This window comes from Balaenoptera musculus, chromosome 18, assembly GCF_009873245.2.
Source record: "Balaenoptera musculus isolate JJ_BM4_2016_0621 chromosome 18, mBalMus1.pri.v3, whole genome shotgun sequence".
Lineage (NCBI taxonomy): Eukaryota > Metazoa > Chordata > Mammalia > Artiodactyla > Balaenopteridae > Balaenoptera > Balaenoptera musculus.
The window spans coordinates 64,809,464-64,826,315 of NC_045802.1; the positions used below are offsets into that span (position 1 = coordinate 64,809,464).

The 16,852-nt window shown below is 47.5% G+C and overlaps 1 protein-coding gene and 1 pseudogene across 5 annotated transcripts in view; one reads left to right on the forward strand and one right to left on the reverse strand.

The window, feature by feature from the left end:
- ABCC4 (ATP binding cassette subfamily C member 4) overlaps window positions 1-16,560 on the reverse strand; it is a 219,616-nt gene extending 203,056 nt beyond the window's left edge. For 3 of the 5 annotated variants that reach the window (XM_036831959.1, XM_036831960.1, XM_036831953.1), the window contains exon 1: window positions 16,344-16,560. In XM_036831959.1, coding sequence (XP_036687854.1) covers window positions 16,344-16,417 — 74 coding nt within the window. In that variant the 5' untranslated portion in view covers window positions 16,418-16,560. Of the gene's footprint in view, window positions 1-15,005; window positions 15,035-16,343 lie in introns of those variants that run through there. The other 2 variants (XM_036831958.1, XM_036831955.1) reach the window with 2 other exon arrangements.
- LOC118884346 lies at window positions 7,670-9,483 on the forward strand (annotated as a pseudogene).
- Window positions 16,561-16,852: the final 292 nt, after the last annotated feature.

A 16,852-nucleotide genomic window follows, 5' to 3' on the forward strand; every position in this document is an offset into this window, starting at 1 on the left:
CAGACTTTCCCGGAGAGTCAGCCTGAGATGACCCGGAGTCAGCACGGCTCAGCCGGCCTCGGGTTCATCTGCAGTTTGCAGGCTGAGTTCAGTCTCTCCAACACAACCCTCCCCCACCCCATATACCACCTTCTGCACAACTCGCATTCGGCGGTAGCTGCTCCTTACTCACTTTGCTCTGCCCTAAATAAAAAGGCCAGTTCCCAGAAATCAAAGGCAGCTAATTCCCTTTCTGTTTGTGAGTCGGCTGCCCTGTGGGATTCCTTCCTGCTGCACCTCATCCTTCCTGGAAGGGTTTCTTAGAAAATGTGTCTCCCCCTTATAGGAATCCCTCCCCATGAAGCGGCTGGAATTTCCCTTCAAAAGACTTTACTTTCTGAGCGGCTCCTAGCCGAGATGACCAAAATCCACTCAAGAGAGGAAGGGAGGGAGGAGGGAGGGAGAAGAGGAATTCTAATTTGGCTTACTCAAAGGGACTACTCTTCTCTTTAAAATATTTGTTGAAGGAAAAACTAGGACTACATCATATTCTAAGGGGGGAGAAGAAAGGATTTTGAGTTTGCCTGAGAACAATAGAGCCATCTTTTTTCAACTATTAATATCAGATACACTACGGACTTGTATGGGGTTTTCCCAAAAGCAAAAAATAATTTGGGAAACTTTCATGTAGATGAAAAAGAGAAAGTTTAGAGCATGAGTCTGAGTTACCTCATAGCCCAAAAGAACAGAAGAGCTTACACTGGATAGACAGCCTTATGCCAAAGATGTCCCCACCTTGTGCTGGGGGAACTAACAGCAACAATGAGTAATCTAATTTCTAGAGCAATAAATTATACTTGCAATGCCCAGCCTGCCTGCCCAGGGACAGAATGCACTCTCCCCTCCCAAGTACAGCACTCGAAGGGTTTATGAAGATTGGCTACATGTATGTTTGAAGACTTAGGAATTATACCTGAATTCAACTCAAAAAAATATGTGAGGGCCGGTCTATAATAAGCAGATGGAGTAGAGGGTAAGGCTTGTGGGGTCAGAATCCTTGGTGAGTCCAGTCTAACGGGACAAACTACCACAATACAAAGCAGCTCTGATCAATGACCAGTGGCACTAACTCCAACCAAGCCCTCCATGGGAGGGAGTTGCTCATGTGCTCAGGCTAACAAAGTACCACACACAGGGTGACTTAGACAAGAGAAATTTATTCTCTCACAGCTTTGCCAGCTAGAAGTCCAAGATCAAGGCGTTGGCGCTGTTTATGAAAGAGGGAAGCTGCCAGAAGTTGACTTGGGCAGTCTTGGCCACATTGCTCTGCTGAGAAATTGCTTTCCAGAAGACTTCTGGCAGATGTAGCAACACCACCTTATAATTTTCAAAATGCTTCGACAGACAGCAGCCCAGTTCTGAGTATAAATTTTTTGTAGCTTTTTTTCATATATCTTAATTTCTGTGGGACAGTTACTAACGGGTCACTTCTCCATTCATCAGAGATGGATATTATACACTGCACTACTTCCCACATTACTTCCCTGCTGCCTTGCCCTGCTTGATTGGAAGTGGGGGAGAAAAATAAGTATATGGAACTTTATTCGTTCATTGTACTAAATCTAAAATCTAATTTTCAGAACACATTGTGAGTAGGTTTAATTTTGCCAGCTTCTAGAAGAGGGTACCAAAGCCCAGAGTGGTTAAGTGTTTTGCCTAAGGTCACACAGCTAGTAAGATCCCGGACTAGGACCCCTGGCTCCAGTCTGATGCTCTCTCCTTATACTCAGCTTGCTCCGATCTAAGACGGAGGTGTCAGCAACTCCAAGTTAGAAAAACTCAGATTAAGACTAAAGTAATTGGGCTTCCCTGGTGGCGCAGTGGTTGAGAATCTGCCTGCCAATGCAGGGGACACGGGTTCGAGCCCTGGTCTGGGAAGATCCCACATGCCACGGAGCAACTAGGCCCGTGAGCCACAGCTACTGAGCCTGCGCGTCTGGAGCCTGTGCTCCGCAATGGGAGAGGCCGCGATAGTGAGAGGCCCGCGCACCGCGATGAAGAGTGGCCCCCGCTCGCCACAACTAGAGAAAGCCCTCGCACAGAAACGAAGACCCAACACAGCCAAAAATAAATAAATAAATAAATAAATTAAAAAAAAAAAAAAGACTAAAGTAATTTACAATCACTGAATAAACCTATTAAGGGCAAGATGCTCAGCTAGGCACTGAGAGATGCCAAAGACACTAGTTTCTGCCCTTGAAGAGCTAACAATATAGTTTTTTTCTTTTTTAAGTCACAAATGAATAAAGACTTAAATAACACTTGATCATTTAAAGCAATAAAAAGACATGATAGGACTTTCCTGGTGGTGCAGTGGTTAAGAATCTGCCTGCCAATGCAGGGGACACGGGTTCGAACCCGGGCCCGGAGAAGATCCCACATGCCGCGGAGCAGCTAAGCCCGTGTGCCACAACTACTGAGCCTGCGCTCTAGAGCCCACGAACCACAACTACTGAGCCCACCTGCCACAACTACTGAAGCCCACACGCCTAGAGCCCGTGCTCTGCAACAAGAGAACCCACGACAATGAGAAGCCCGCGCACCACAACGAAGAGCAGCCCCCGCGCAGCAATGACCCAACACAGCCAAAAAAAACAGGACAGACACCTTTCTATATTTACAGAGAGAGAAAAGAGTGCACACTGCCTAGTTGAAGAATCCCTTCAATAGAAGTTAAAAGAAGTAGCCAACTGGGTTTATCACATAATCTCAGTCACATCCTGACCAACAAAACACACCAATAAGGGTCTGCAAATAAAAGCAATTTATTGGGTGAGCAATTTTATGCTCACGAGCTTTTTGTTGACAAGTGTGAGATTTCCACTCAATTACCCTTGTAGGCTCAATCAATCCAGGCATTCTTGTCTGCCCAGGGTGAGGAAATAAACACAGCGACATAGATGCCATAGCTCATTCTCTGGAATTTGTCGTCCTGACTCAACTCTGAGCTCCTCAATTGTCCTGCTTTGGTAAAATGAGGACAAAACCAGGTTCAACAAGGGTTTACTACAAGGACCCAAGGACCAAGTATATCTAAGATCCCCACACATAGGCAGCTCCCTTCCTCCACAACACCTTGCTGAGTCCCCACAGGGATGAACAAGCCAGCTGTTCTCCCGCTTTGAGAGGAACTTAGAAAAGGCGGTGCAGGTGAGGGCAGACCAGAACCCCCAGCCGCAAAAACGAAAATTTGCACAGGAAAATGTCTGACCTTTGGAAACTGTTTTTAATCAGGGGTTCTTGGTCTTCATTGTCCATCAGAAATTTGCAGGGAACCTTTTAAAAATATTGATACCTGGGTTCCATGCCCTGAGATGATGATTCAAATTGGCCTAACCGGAGGGACCAGGCATTCAAATTTTAGGGCTGCCCAGGTGATTCAATCATACTGAGGGCTGAGAAACTGCTGTACAATCAATAGCAGGAACTTAAGATAAAACAGAGCTAGCAAGTTTAACAGATAATACATGCCAACAATTGTTTGAAGAAGGTAATTTCCAAGTATATTTAGGAAAGGCAGCACCAAGAGCCAGCCTGCAATCATTAAGAGGAAATCATGTCAAACTAACCTCAAGTCTTCTCTTTGTAGGGTTTCAGAACAACTACCCAGTAGATAAGAGACCTCTGAACTCCCGACCTCTCCTGATACCTGTGTCAAGTTCACCCACTGCCCACGATGTTCATTAGCAGATTGGCCACAACCTGGAGGACAGTCCCAGGACCCGTCCTTTCTCAAGTAAAGACAACAAAAGTTTTCAAAGCACTTTCTACAGGCAACAATGAGACGTTGAACTTTGACATCAACAAAATAAATGAACTTAAAACCAGATAAAATAGAAGTTTGTATGGGGATGCACTGTGAAGTCAGTTGACCATGGGTCCAATACATCTCAACTGTATGCGTTGCTGATGACGCCCAAATTTTATCTCCAGCTCAGACTTCTTCTCTGAGCCCTTGACTCATGACCTGCTCAACCTCTCCCACGTGTACCAGACATCTCAAACTTAACTCGGCCAAGACCAAACTCCTGGTCTTCTCCAACCCATTCCTCTTGCAGGTTTCAGCATTTCATTTAATGGTGACTCCATCCTTACAGGTGCTCAGGCCAAATCCAGAGGTAACCTTGCAAGTCACTTCCTCTCAAGTTCCACCATCAAAGCCAACCCCCTCTCCCACAGCTCCACCTTTAAATAAGCTCTTCCCTGAACCCAGCTACTACTCACCACTGCCACTCCTTCCATCCTGGTCAAAGCCACTATCATCTCTGGCCTGAACTACTGTCAAATCTCCTGCCAGTCTCCCCATTTCTGCCCATAACTTTCTTTAGTCGACTTCCCGTACAGCTGCCAGAGTGATCTTACTAAATCCTGAGCAAATCATGTCACACCTCTTCTCAAAACTTTTCAGTAGACTCCATCCACTCAGAGTGAAGCCCAAGTCCTCCAACGGCCAACGGAGTCCCCATCATCTCTTGCCTTACACTTGTCCTTCCCCCTGAATGTGCACAACTCACTCCATCACCTCCTCTCCAGGTCATCTCTCTGGTGCGTTGTCTTCTCTGTGAAGCTCCCCCTGGCCCCCCTGAAACTGTCACCTCCCTTCCCCACACACACTCCTGATCCCTTTCCCCGTCTTATTATTCTCTTCTCAGCACTCATAACCATCTAACATACTATATGTTACTTATTCACCTTTCTAGAGCTTAAGTTACGTGAAGGCAGGGACTGTTACCTCTTTTGCTCACTACTATATCCCAAGCATCTAGAACAGGGCAGCAAACATTTTCTGTAAAGAGCTACATCATAAACATTTTAGGCTTTGCAGGTCACAGTCTCTGTTGCAACTTCGCATCTGTTGCAACATTCATGCTCATGAATGAGCATGGCTGTGTTTCAATAAAACTTCATTTACAAAAGCAGATAGTAGGCTGGATTTGACCTGTGGGTCACAGTGTGCCAACACGTGGTCTAGAACATAACCTGGAGCACGTCAAGCACACAAATTATTTGTTAAATTGTCTAAGTAATTAGTTAAAACACTACCTCTGATCAGATCAAATCTGTCCAGTTCCAGATGCCACATGAGAATAAAGACGTTGATAAACTAAAGAGCATTCAGGGGCTTCCCTGGTGGCACAGTGGTTAAGAATCCACCTGCCAATGCAAGGGACACGGGTTTGAGCCCTGGTCCGGGAAGATCCCACATGCGGTGGAGCAACTAAGCTCGTGCGCCACAACTACTGAGCCTGCGCTCTGGAACCCATGAGTCACAACTACTGAGCCCACGTGCCACAACTAGTGAAGCCCGCACACTTAGAGTCCGTGCTCCACAACAAGAGAAGCCACCACAATGAGAAGCCCACGCACCACAACAAAGAGTAGCCCCCGCTCGCCGCAACCAGAGAAAGCCCGCACGCAGCAACGAAGACCCAATGCAGCCAAAGATAGAAAAATAAATAAATAAATTTATTTTAAAAAGAAACCTTACTAAAGAGCATTCAGTTCAACCACTTGGAAGAGGGCCTGAAAACCCTGCCACTTAAAAAGGCAGCATGGAAACTGGAGACAGTTCTCTGAAAAGATTTAATGGGTCCGTGAAGCCCATCTCTGAATACCAGAAGGCCCCCATATGAAGATGGGGAGTCAAATTCCTGTGTTGACCAAAAAATATAAAAGGAGACACAGATGAGTATAAATTGGTCAGAAAGAAAACTGGCTCAATAGACCATACTCTGGCATTTTAATATGAAGACATAAAGAGCAGTAAATTTCCCCATTGCACAATGTCTGGAAGAGATTCCTGTATTCAGTATGGATTAGAAGCTCTCTCCCTTCCAACCCTCTGATCTCATAACGTTGGAAGGAGGGCAGACAGGAGCTGGTTTCGGGAAAAGACCAGGTAGGGACTAGCCACACGAAGAGGTCAGCACAGAAGTGGCCATGAAACCAGGAAATGGAACAAGGAGCTAAGTCAGAAACCACAGCCGGGCTACAGATGTGCATCAGGAGCACACGACTAGGGGAGAGGATGAGAGAAGTCTGAGAGTCGGCAGGGATGACATAGGGGAGGAATGTGACCTTGAGGAACTGCAAACACCACCAGACGGGAGAGAGGGGCACCCACACACGTCTTTCTATTCTCAGGACGTACTACCTCCTACAGAATTCTGCGTCCGGCGTGCGCCCGTCTCCTGCCTGGGATGCGTCCCCTCCTCCTCCGTCCCACCCCTCCTCAAAGCCCTGCATCAATCAGTGCACACCTCATTCATACCGCTCCTGCAGCACACACCCATCTGGGAAATAGACCGTGTCAATTTACAAACGAAAATGTTAGCTTACGACTGCTAACAAGAAGGTGCCATGGCTATCTTTTAATATTTATTTACTGCTTACTATCTGCCAGACACTGTTCTAAATGTTTCACCAGTGTTTGGTTCATTTAATGCTCTCCACAACCCTGTGAGGTGCGTATGATGGTCAGGTAAGTTGCAGAGGTCAGATCTATACCCAGGCAATCTGGCTTCAGATGGGGCACTGCTCCACTGTACCCGACCTAGATGAGGACTCAGTGTTGTATAAATGAGCCTCGGGCAGTGGTGCTGGGAAAACAACATGGGCATTGGCCTGCTATCCCGCATTTATTCCCACAGCCCCGGTAACGCAACGGCTCCCTCAGAGGCAGCTGCCTTTCACCAGGCAGGACCCCAGGCCTGGCTCTGACGGCCCTGCAAAGGCAGGATAGCTATAAGATCGGCCTCAACTCATCAGACAAGTCCAGCTGTGTAAGAAATGATGAAAGATGAGGCTCAGAAAGGAGATTCTTAAGGATCCTTGAACATCATGCTAAAGAATTACTCTTCAGAGCAGGAGGAAGCAGAGATTTTTAAGCAGGGGGATGGCATGGATTTGTTTTAGGGGAAAGAACGGTAGCGGGAAGACCCGTTGGGAGGACGTGAAGCCAAGACTGTTAGGTGAGGACGGAACAGGGGCGGGGAGGGACACAAGTTCCAGGAGGGTGGCATCTTTGTGGTCCCCTTTCCTGTGAATCCCACACATCCACACTCAGGAAACAGTTGCTGAATGAATGAATGACTCCAAAGGCATGTCTAAAGTTGAATCAACAGGATCTGATGTCAGCAGATGAGGCTGAAGAAGTCAAGGGGAACTGACAGGTTGATGCCTTCAGAACTGCAGGAATAAGGATGCCAACAACCCACTCAGCAATTCGGGCAGCAGCACAACAAACAGAACGTAGGAAAACATGCTCCAGATGCATGCCTATGTAAAGAGCATATTCAGTCACTAACATGAGTTTTAACTGTCAGCATATTCATTTGTTATTCACCCAACCTGTGGGAGCTAAAGCCAGGCAGACAGGACACTGAGCACTGCCAGCCTCCCGGGTGTGCCGAGGATGTGGGTGGAGTCCCAGCTGGGGCCTTCAGACCTCCCAGCTATGAGGCTCCTCTCTGGACCTGGATTTCCTCATTCATACGATGCCTGCCTCACTGACTCATAGGAATGTCTGAGGGTTAAATGAGACATTAAAAATAAAAACAGGAGCAGTTGGTCCCGTCCCAGTGCTAGCGGGCGCCGAGCGGGAGCCGCGCGGGAGCAGCGCAGCGACGGCGGCGGCGGTTGCTATTCGGAGCCGTTGAGACGCCTCTGCGGCAGCTGGTGGCGCAGGTGGCTTGCGTGGACGCGGGCAGAGGCGGCCGGCCCGCCACCGCAGCCTCAGCGCCCGCGGCCCCGGCAGGCGCGTCGGGACACCCCGAGGCATCCTCCCTCTCCCGCCGCCGCGGGAGCCTCGGCTGCCGTCCGCCCTCCCGCATCCCCTCGCAGTCCGCACCGCCACACCTCCTCCCTGTGCTCGGACCCCCGGCCTCGCCCCCGAAACATGACTCGCGATTTCAAACCTGGGGACCTCATCTTCGCCAAGATGAAAGGTTATCCTCATTGGCCAGCTCGAGTAGATGAAGTTCCTGATGGAGCTGTAAAACCACCCACAAACAAACTACCCATTTTCTTTTCTGGAACTCATGAGACTGCTTTTTTAGGCCCAAAGGACATATTTCCTTACTCAGAAAATAAGGAAAAGTACGGCAAACCAAATAAACGAAAAGGCTTTAATGAAGGTTTATGGGAGATAGATAACAGTCCGAAAGTGAAATTTTCAAGTCAACAGGCATCAACTAAACAATCAAATGCGTCATCTGATGTTGAAGTTGAAGAAAAAGAAACTAGTGTTTCAAAGGAAGATACTGACCATGAAGAAAAAGGCCAGCAACGAGGATGTGACTAAAGCAGTTGACATAACCACTCCAAAAGCTGCCAGAAGAGGGAGAAAGAGAAAGGCAGAAAAACAAGTAGAAACCGAGGAGGCAGGAGTAGTGACTACAGCAACAGCATCTGTTAATCTAAACGTGAGTCCTAAAAGAGGACGACCTGCAGCTACAGAAGTCAAGATTCCAAAACCAAGAGGCAGACCCAAAATGGTAACACAGCCCTGTCCTTCAGAGAGTGACATGGTAACTGAAGAAGACAAAAGTAAGAAAAAAGGGCAAGAGGAAAAACAACCTAAAAAGCAGCTTAAAAAGGATTAAGAGGGCCAAAAGGGAGAAGATAAGCCAAGAAAAGAGCCAGATAAAAAAGAGGGGAAAAAAGAAGTTGAACCAAAAAGGAAAAATTTAGCTAAAACAGGGCTTACATCAACCTCTGATTCTGAAGAGGAAGGAGATGATCAAGAAGGTGAAAAGAAGAGAAAAGGTGGAAGAAACTTTCAGACTGCTCATAGAAGGAATATGCTGAAAGGCCAACATGACAAAGAAGCAGCAGATAGAAAACGCAAGCAAGAGGAACAAATGGAAACTGAGCACCAAACAACATGTAATCTACAGTAATAAAAAATATATCTCATTTTGGGCTCAAAGCATTAATCCAGTTACTGAAAAGAGAATACAAGTGGAGCAAACAAGAGATGAAGATCTTGAGACAGACTCATTGGACTGAATTTCCCCCTCCCCCCCTTGATGGAAGAATGTTCCAGATTCTAAATTGAGGACTTCATTAATGGCATTATTACTGTGTTATGATTGTTAAAAACCATTTCCTGTAAGATACACACTACATATTAAGGTCAGCCATCATTCCTGTTAAAAGATTTTTACCAAGCTTAAAATGAAGCTTTGTGTTTGAAAGTTATAATAAGCTCAGATGAAGATGGTGGTTGTACATTATTTCATTTAGAAAATATAAAAATTCATTTTGTTTTGAAGCTAGGTGTTAAACTGGAGTAGCTACTATACCCCCAGAGAATGGGGCAGTTGTGCCCTTCCCTTGACATTCCTTTGTTGTTCAGTTCTTTAGAAGATTAATAATTGTTTTTTAATCCTGAGAGATTAAACAGTAGACTTGTTAAGAAAACAAAAATGAAACTGTAACCAAAATTTTAAAATAAAGTTTTTAAAAAATAAATAAATAAAAAATAAAAACAGGGACTTCCCTGGTGGCGCAGTGGTTCAGAATCCGCTCGCCAATGCAGGGGACGCAGGTTCGATCCCTGGTCCGGGAAGATGCCACATGCCACGGAGCAACTAAGCCCGTGCACCACAACTACTGAGCCTGCGCCACAGCTACTGAAGCTCATGTGCCTAGAGCCCGGGCTCTGCAATAAGAGAAGCCACCGCAATGAGAAACCCATGCACTGCAAGGAAGAGCAGTCCCCGCTGGCCACAACTAGAGAAAGCCGGCGGGCAGCAACGCAGCCAAAAATAAATAAATAAAATGTTTAAAAAAGTAAAAACAATGAGCAAGATTCTGAGCCCAGAGGAAGCATTCAATAGGTGTTAGTGGTTATGTGTATTGTTATCTAGATGTTTCCATCTCTGACGACTAATTGCATGCAAGTGCTGTGAATAAACTTAAAATGCAGGTCCCTTCCACACCTACCAGCATCAGAATACCTTGAGGCAGGGAGGGAAAGAGCCCTGCATCTGCATTTTTAACAGCACATCAGAAAATACTGCTGAAAATGGGAAAACATGAGTTAACATCTGAAGAAAGGATTCAGTTTACCCCCTGCCATTTTCAGTTATCCCTAGGTATTTACCTAACATAAAGAGATCTTAAAAGGAATAATCTTTGAACGGACCTAAAAGTTACCTGCCTGTCTTCAGGCATCCCCAGGCCCCAACAACCTGAGGCCATAACTCTGGACTGGGTCAGTTGAATTAAGATTATCTCCAGCCTCCCGATTTTAAGCCAGGGGAGGCTGAGATTCACTTGCATGTAGCTACATAGAATTGCAGGGCCGAAGATGAGACCTGAGTCCATCCACACCTAAGTCCAGAACTTCCCACTGCATTACAGGTATTCACCTTTATTTTATCCGTGGTGGACACAGAAACACAGAAAACACTTACAAGGGCTTATCTTACGCAAAGAGGAAACCCATGGAAAAGCCTCATGGTAAGAGGGACAGGGTTCCCTGGATCCATCAGAAAGTTACAGGCAAGATTTAGGATGAAGGTGTTCCACACCCCACATAGCAGACATAGCCTGGGAGACAGACAGGGAAGGGTAAAAAAATGAACGAACAGAAACCTCAATTAAATAGTTGGGAGACCAGGAGGGGGAGCTCTCACGCCTGCAAAAATATCAGAGCCCAAAGGCAAGCAGACAGACTCTTCTTTCCTACCAAGGACTCAGCCAATGAAAAGCCATGGGGCTTCCTAGGGGCACAGTGGTTAAGAATCCGCCTGCCAACACAGGGCACACGGGTTCGAGCCCTGGTCCAGGAAGATCCCACTATGCCGTGGAGCAACTAAGCCCGTGTGCCACAACTACTGAACCTGCGCTCTAGAGCCTGCGAGCCGCAACTACTGAGCCTGCATGCTGCAACCACTGAAGCCCGCGTGCCTAGAGCCTGTGCTCCGCAACAAGGGAAGCCACCGCAATGAGAAGCCCGCACTCGCCGCAACTAGAGAAAGCCCAGACACAGCAACAAAGACCCAACGCAGCCAAAATAAATAAATAAATAAATTTATTTTTTAAAAAAAGAGAAAGAAAAGCCATGGACTCTGCTTACGACAACAGCCCTTGCAGCTCTCTTTTCCCCTCTATAAGAGTTCTCCTTCCCCTGCCCTTTGGAGACGTACACATGGCTCGCCACGGCTGCAGACCCTGAATTGCAACTCACTGCTGATCCCAAATAAACCCATCTTTGCTGGAGAAATATCTGACAGACTGTTTCAGATCAACAAAGGGAAGGGAGTCAACACGTTGGGGGACCCCTGGAAGACTCAGAAAGGCAAATTATCCACGTGACACGTCTGAGTGGACACTAGCTGACACCTCTCAGGCTGAGCAGGTGAGGACTATAAAGACCCAAAAAACCAGGAATAAACTACAGGAAGTAAACTTAAATTTGTTACACTGTGTATTTCACTGTAAGGACTTAGTAGTAAATTTTTATTATTTATTTATTTTTGGCTGCACTGGGTCTTCGTTGCTGTGTGAGGGCTTTCTCTAGTTGTGGCAAGCGGGGGCTACTCTTCGTTGTGGTGCACGGGCTTCTCTTGTTGCAGAGCACGGGCTCTAGGTGAGCAGGCTTCAGTAGTTGTGGCACACGGGCTCAGTAGTTGTGGCTCATGGGCTCTAGAGCGCAGGCTCAGTAGTTGTGGCACACGGGCTTAGTTGCTCCACGGCATGTGGGATCTTCCCGGACCAGGGATTGAACCTTGTCCCCTGCAATGAATGGCAGGTGGATTCTTAACCACGGCACCACCAGGTAAGTCCCATTAGTAGTAAATTTTAATACACCTTTAGGGTGTTCTTCATCTTCCATGGTGCTGGAGTTATTGTATAAAATTGCCAAAACTAATCAAACTAAACACCTAAGAGGGGAACAAACCAAAGTCAGAGAAAGAGCCCTGGAAAGCTCACCCAGCCTGCATCTACAACATTTGGATTTCTGACTGTTGACGAAGAACAACAAGATTCTAACAAGTAGTAGTATGAAAATGGTGCAAAGAATTCTAGTTTGGAATTACACATTTCTGTGCATTCACGATCAGTATTTACTGAGGGCCTAACAGGACCAACCTCCCTAAACATCTCAGCACTCAGCCAGTTCACATCCCCCCTCATGTCATCAGCTTCTCTGACAAGAGTCTCCAGAGAGTCTGTCTGGACACCAGTGGCAGTTTCCACAACAGCACTCCCTTTGCAAGGTGACAGTTCACCAACTGAGACATGGTCAGCGTCAGGGAAGCTACAATTTAACCACTCCCTGATGGGCCAAGTGCATCTGGCCAAAGACCCTACTCAACCCTCATCTCTGGGGACAGGTCCCACACTAACCCCCAAACTGCTGGCCTCTGGGACGAGGGTGGGAGAGAAGTACAGAGCACACCCCAGAGGCCTGCTGTGCCGGACAGTGGGGACATAACCAGGAAGAGTCTCAGCAGACTGGACACAGTTCATAATTTATGCCACTTATTTCCAATAATGGGGATGAGCAAGAATTATTCAATAAACCATGATAGGAAGATGGGCTGTTTCAGAAAAAATGGGGCCTATCTTATATCTAACACTAAGAGAAATTCTAGCTGGCTTTATTGTTAGAAATGAAACAAGAAGTAAAGTAAAATGCTTACAGAGATTTAGATGATGCTGGGATTTAGAAAAGGTATTACAAAGCAACAGGAGAAACCAAAAAGAAAAGTTTGATATACTTAATGATATATAATTTAAAACCTCTAAGCTAAATTAAGAGAAATGAAAATCTGCAAAATTATAAGCACTGTTAGAAGTTATTTCAAAAATATAAATACCTCATAGGAAAATATCTATTAATACACAATTCAAAAAAATAATAATAAATGGTCAATAGACACCAAAAAAAGGTTCCATTTCTGCAAATCAAATAAATTCAGGGCTTCCCTGGTGGCGTAGTGGTTGAGAATCTGCCTGCCAATGCAGGGGACACGGGTTCGAGCCCTGGTCTGGGAGGATCCCACATGCCGCGGAGCAACTGGGCCCGTGAGCCACAACTACTGAGCCTGCGCGTCCGGAGCCTGTGCTGCGCAACAAGAGAGGCTGCGATAGTGAGAGGCCCGCACACCGCGATGAAGAGTGGCCCCCGCTTGCCGCAACTAGAGAAAGCCCTCGCACAGAAACGAAGACCCAACACAGCCAAAAAGTAATAATAATAATAATAATAAAATAAATTCAAATTAAAACTGCTTGATATTGGGGGACTTCCCTGGCGGTCCAGTGGTTAGCTCTCCACACTTCCAATGCAGGGGGCGCGGGTTCCATCGCTGGTCGGGGAACTAAGATCCCGCATGCCTTGTGGCGCAGCCAAACAAAACAAAACAAACAAACAAAAAAACGAGTTTGATATTATTTTTAACTTTAGACCTAGAAAAATGTAATTCACGTACTCAAAGCTGACAATGAAATGAGCTCACAAACAGCTATTAAGAGGGCAAATTGGCCAGAACCTGATGGAAAACAATGTAGCCTTTCACTGGTTATTTTACTTCTGAGAATATAGAAAAAGGAAAGACGCACCAAAATACAAGGTCATGGATATACAGCACATCATAATTAGCAATAAACTGTGCTAGACAAAAGTGAAAGACTGCATAAACTGCAATTAAATACCATGTTTTAATACCATGCTTATTTAATGCCATAAGTAAATGTTAACCATAGAAAATTAAGAAGGGTTCAGGATTCAAAACTATTTCCTTTTATAGGAAAGATGAATGTGGGCACGAAGGTGTGCATAAAGATTTCTAGGGGAAAGACCAAGAAATAACCAAAATATCAGCAAGTGTACTTGGCTAATAGGTGTAACACATCCTTATTCTTTTCGTCTTGCTCTATAGTTCTAAATTTCTTACAAAAATAGAAAAATACATATTCTTTTCTAAAATCCACAAAAATTATCAAAGCCATAGTGTATGACTCCTTAGATGCTATGTGCGCAAACTGTGCTGTGGAAACACTAAACCCCAGATGAAATTTAAGAAGCACATACCCAATGAGAAGATGAAAACTTGACTTTTCTCTACAAGGTGGGCCTTCTCTCTGGGCGGAACTTCCTGGCTGGGCTCATTTCAGCTTTCCCGTGACAGCCAAGTTGGGTACACAAGGAAATCACTAAGGTACCTCAGACTTTGAATACAGGATGGCAATCATGGTCAACAACTAACTTCGCAAAGTCTGGACCCTGCCCCCCTTTCTTTCTTATTTTGGCGTGGCATACGGGATCTTAGTTCCTGGACCAGGGATCAAACCCGTGCCCCTTGCTGTGGAAAAGCGGGATCTTAACCACTGGACCGCCAGGGAAGTCCTGGACCCCTTTTTACAAGTTAATACTGAAGTAACAATGCCAATGGGAGAAGTGACTTAAAGCAGTAGCCAGTATCAACCTTCCATCAGAATCACCTGGAGTGCTTGTTTAAACCCCATCCGAAGAGTTTCTAACTTTACAGAACTGGCCTAGAATGAGTGCAGGGGAATTTGCATTTCTAACAAATGCCCAGGTGATGAGGATGCTGAGTACCATACTTCGAGAACAGTCACCCTTTAGCTTGTTTATAGAGACGTATCACATACCATGACCTCCAACAGCTGCTAAGAACTTCCCTTGAGAAACTCCTGCCGAGAAGAACAAAGATGTGTTTGCAATCGCCTTCTCTTTGTGTTTACCAATGAATATACCAACAGAAGCAGCTCAGAACTGCAGTTACATACACAGGGAACACAGGCTCAGAAGCCAGACTGCCTAGTTTACGGTCCCTCTCCACCACTTACTAGCTGTGTGATGGTAGACAACTTATTCAAACTCTCTGCTTCGGTGCCTTCAGCTGTAAAATAAGAGATAATATAGGTCCTTGCCCTCCAGCAGGAAAACTGGAAATGGGTGCCTACCAAAATCAATGAGAAGTCCTCACCTTCCCATTTCCATTCGCATACATTTTGAAAGTCCACCAACAGAATGGGCTTGGAGAGTTCCTTGCCCTGCCTGAAGTTACTGTAACCACACCCATATTTCTTCTTCTAGGCCCCTCTTGATCCTGAAAGGCCACCAAATGGCCAAGAGACGTACCTACACAAACTGAATACACCACCATCAAAACAAGCATAGGAGCTCCCATCCCCGGGGGATCCCCTAGGCTGTCCCATTAAAAAAAGGAAATAGAATATACGGGAAAGATGAATGAGTTAGGGTCCTGAAACAAAAGGTCTAATAATCAAGCAAGTGTGACTAAAGCCCAAAGGTTGAAGTTAGTAGTCCCAGCTACTAGATGGAAAACTTCAGTTAAGAGCTTCTCTCTGAGCCGTTTTTCATTGGTGTTTCCTCTCAACTCAAGGACTCTTCAGTGGTTTCAAGACAATAGGACTCCTGGGCAGACCACCTGCACCAAGACCACAGAACACATCTCTGAAGGCTAGAGACCTGGGTAAGACCCCACAGACTTCAGGGACCCCATCCCCAGAGTGGTCCTCAAAGGTGGAAGTGGAAAGATTCCCAATAGGGAAAGGGCTGGTCAAATGCACACTCCAGTCGTGGCTGTGAGTCCCAGGCAAAAGCAAAACGTGTTCTCTAATAGTGTCCCCGTTCATTAAATACAAATAAGAGTGTTTTTTAATCCACTAGAAATTTGCCTTAACTACGTACCAGGACACTGAGAGACGCACACGGAGAGAGAGAGGGAGGGAGGGAGACAGGGTCACAGACACAGAGGAAGCCCGGAGGAGTTGGAGCGCTGCTGTCACATAAGACATGTAAGGAATATGGTTAAGGGTGGGGACATTGTTGGAAGACGGCGACTGGTCCAGGGCACTAATTACATAAAGGAAGCTGTTCATAAGCTGCTTGCTCACGAAAAAAAGAAAAAAGGGTGCAGTTCAGAGGTGGAGTCGGGGGTGGGGAGGGTCCAGTCCCTCCTCCCGCTGGGTGCCGACCCCCCACGGGCAGCCTCGGGTCTCAGCCTCCCCGCCTCCTGCTCCCGCCGCTCCCGGCAACTGGAAGCTGGCGGGGCGGCGAGCGGAAAGGCAGGGACACCCGGCGCCGCCGCCGCCAGGTCCCAGTCACCGGCCCTCTGCCCCGCCGCCGCGCGCAGGCGGGTACCAGGCGGCTAGTGCGGGGCGGCCCCACCGGCAGCAAGAAGCCCAGCGGCCTGGGCGCCAGCGGAAAGCGCTTGCTCGCCGCAACCCTCTGCCCCCGAAAGGCGCCAGGCGCCGGCCCGCGGCGGCAAGGGGTGTCACGGCTCAGGCGGGGCGCTCACCAGAACAACACGCGCGAGCAGAGGTTCGCGTCCTGCAGCGGGTTGGGCTTCACCTCCGGGTACACCGGCAGCATCTTGCAGGCCAGGACGGGCGCTGGCCGGGGTTGCGCTGCTCCGGCGTGGGCGCCGCTCCCGCTGCTCCTGGAGGCGTCGGCTGGGATGCTGGACCTCAGGCTGCCGCGCGGATCCGCGCCACGGGAGCCAGAGAACAACTCGCTTCCGGGAGCGGAGCGCTTGTGGCCCTCCGGGTCTCCGCCTCCCAGGCCGCGCCGCCTCCCGGGGCCGCCTGGAGGAAGCCGGCAACGCGCTGCTGCCGGATCCCTGGGAGCCTAGAGCTACAGGCCGCGTGCGGGGGCGGCGGCACAAAAGGTTGGCCGCGCGGACGCAGTAGGAAGCCTGGCGAAGGTGTGAGGCAAGGCCGCCGGCGCCTTCGGATGGAGGCGGGTAGGCCGAGCGCAGGGAACACCGGGCTCCGCGCCTAGGCGCCCACGTGCTGGCACCTGGCTGCA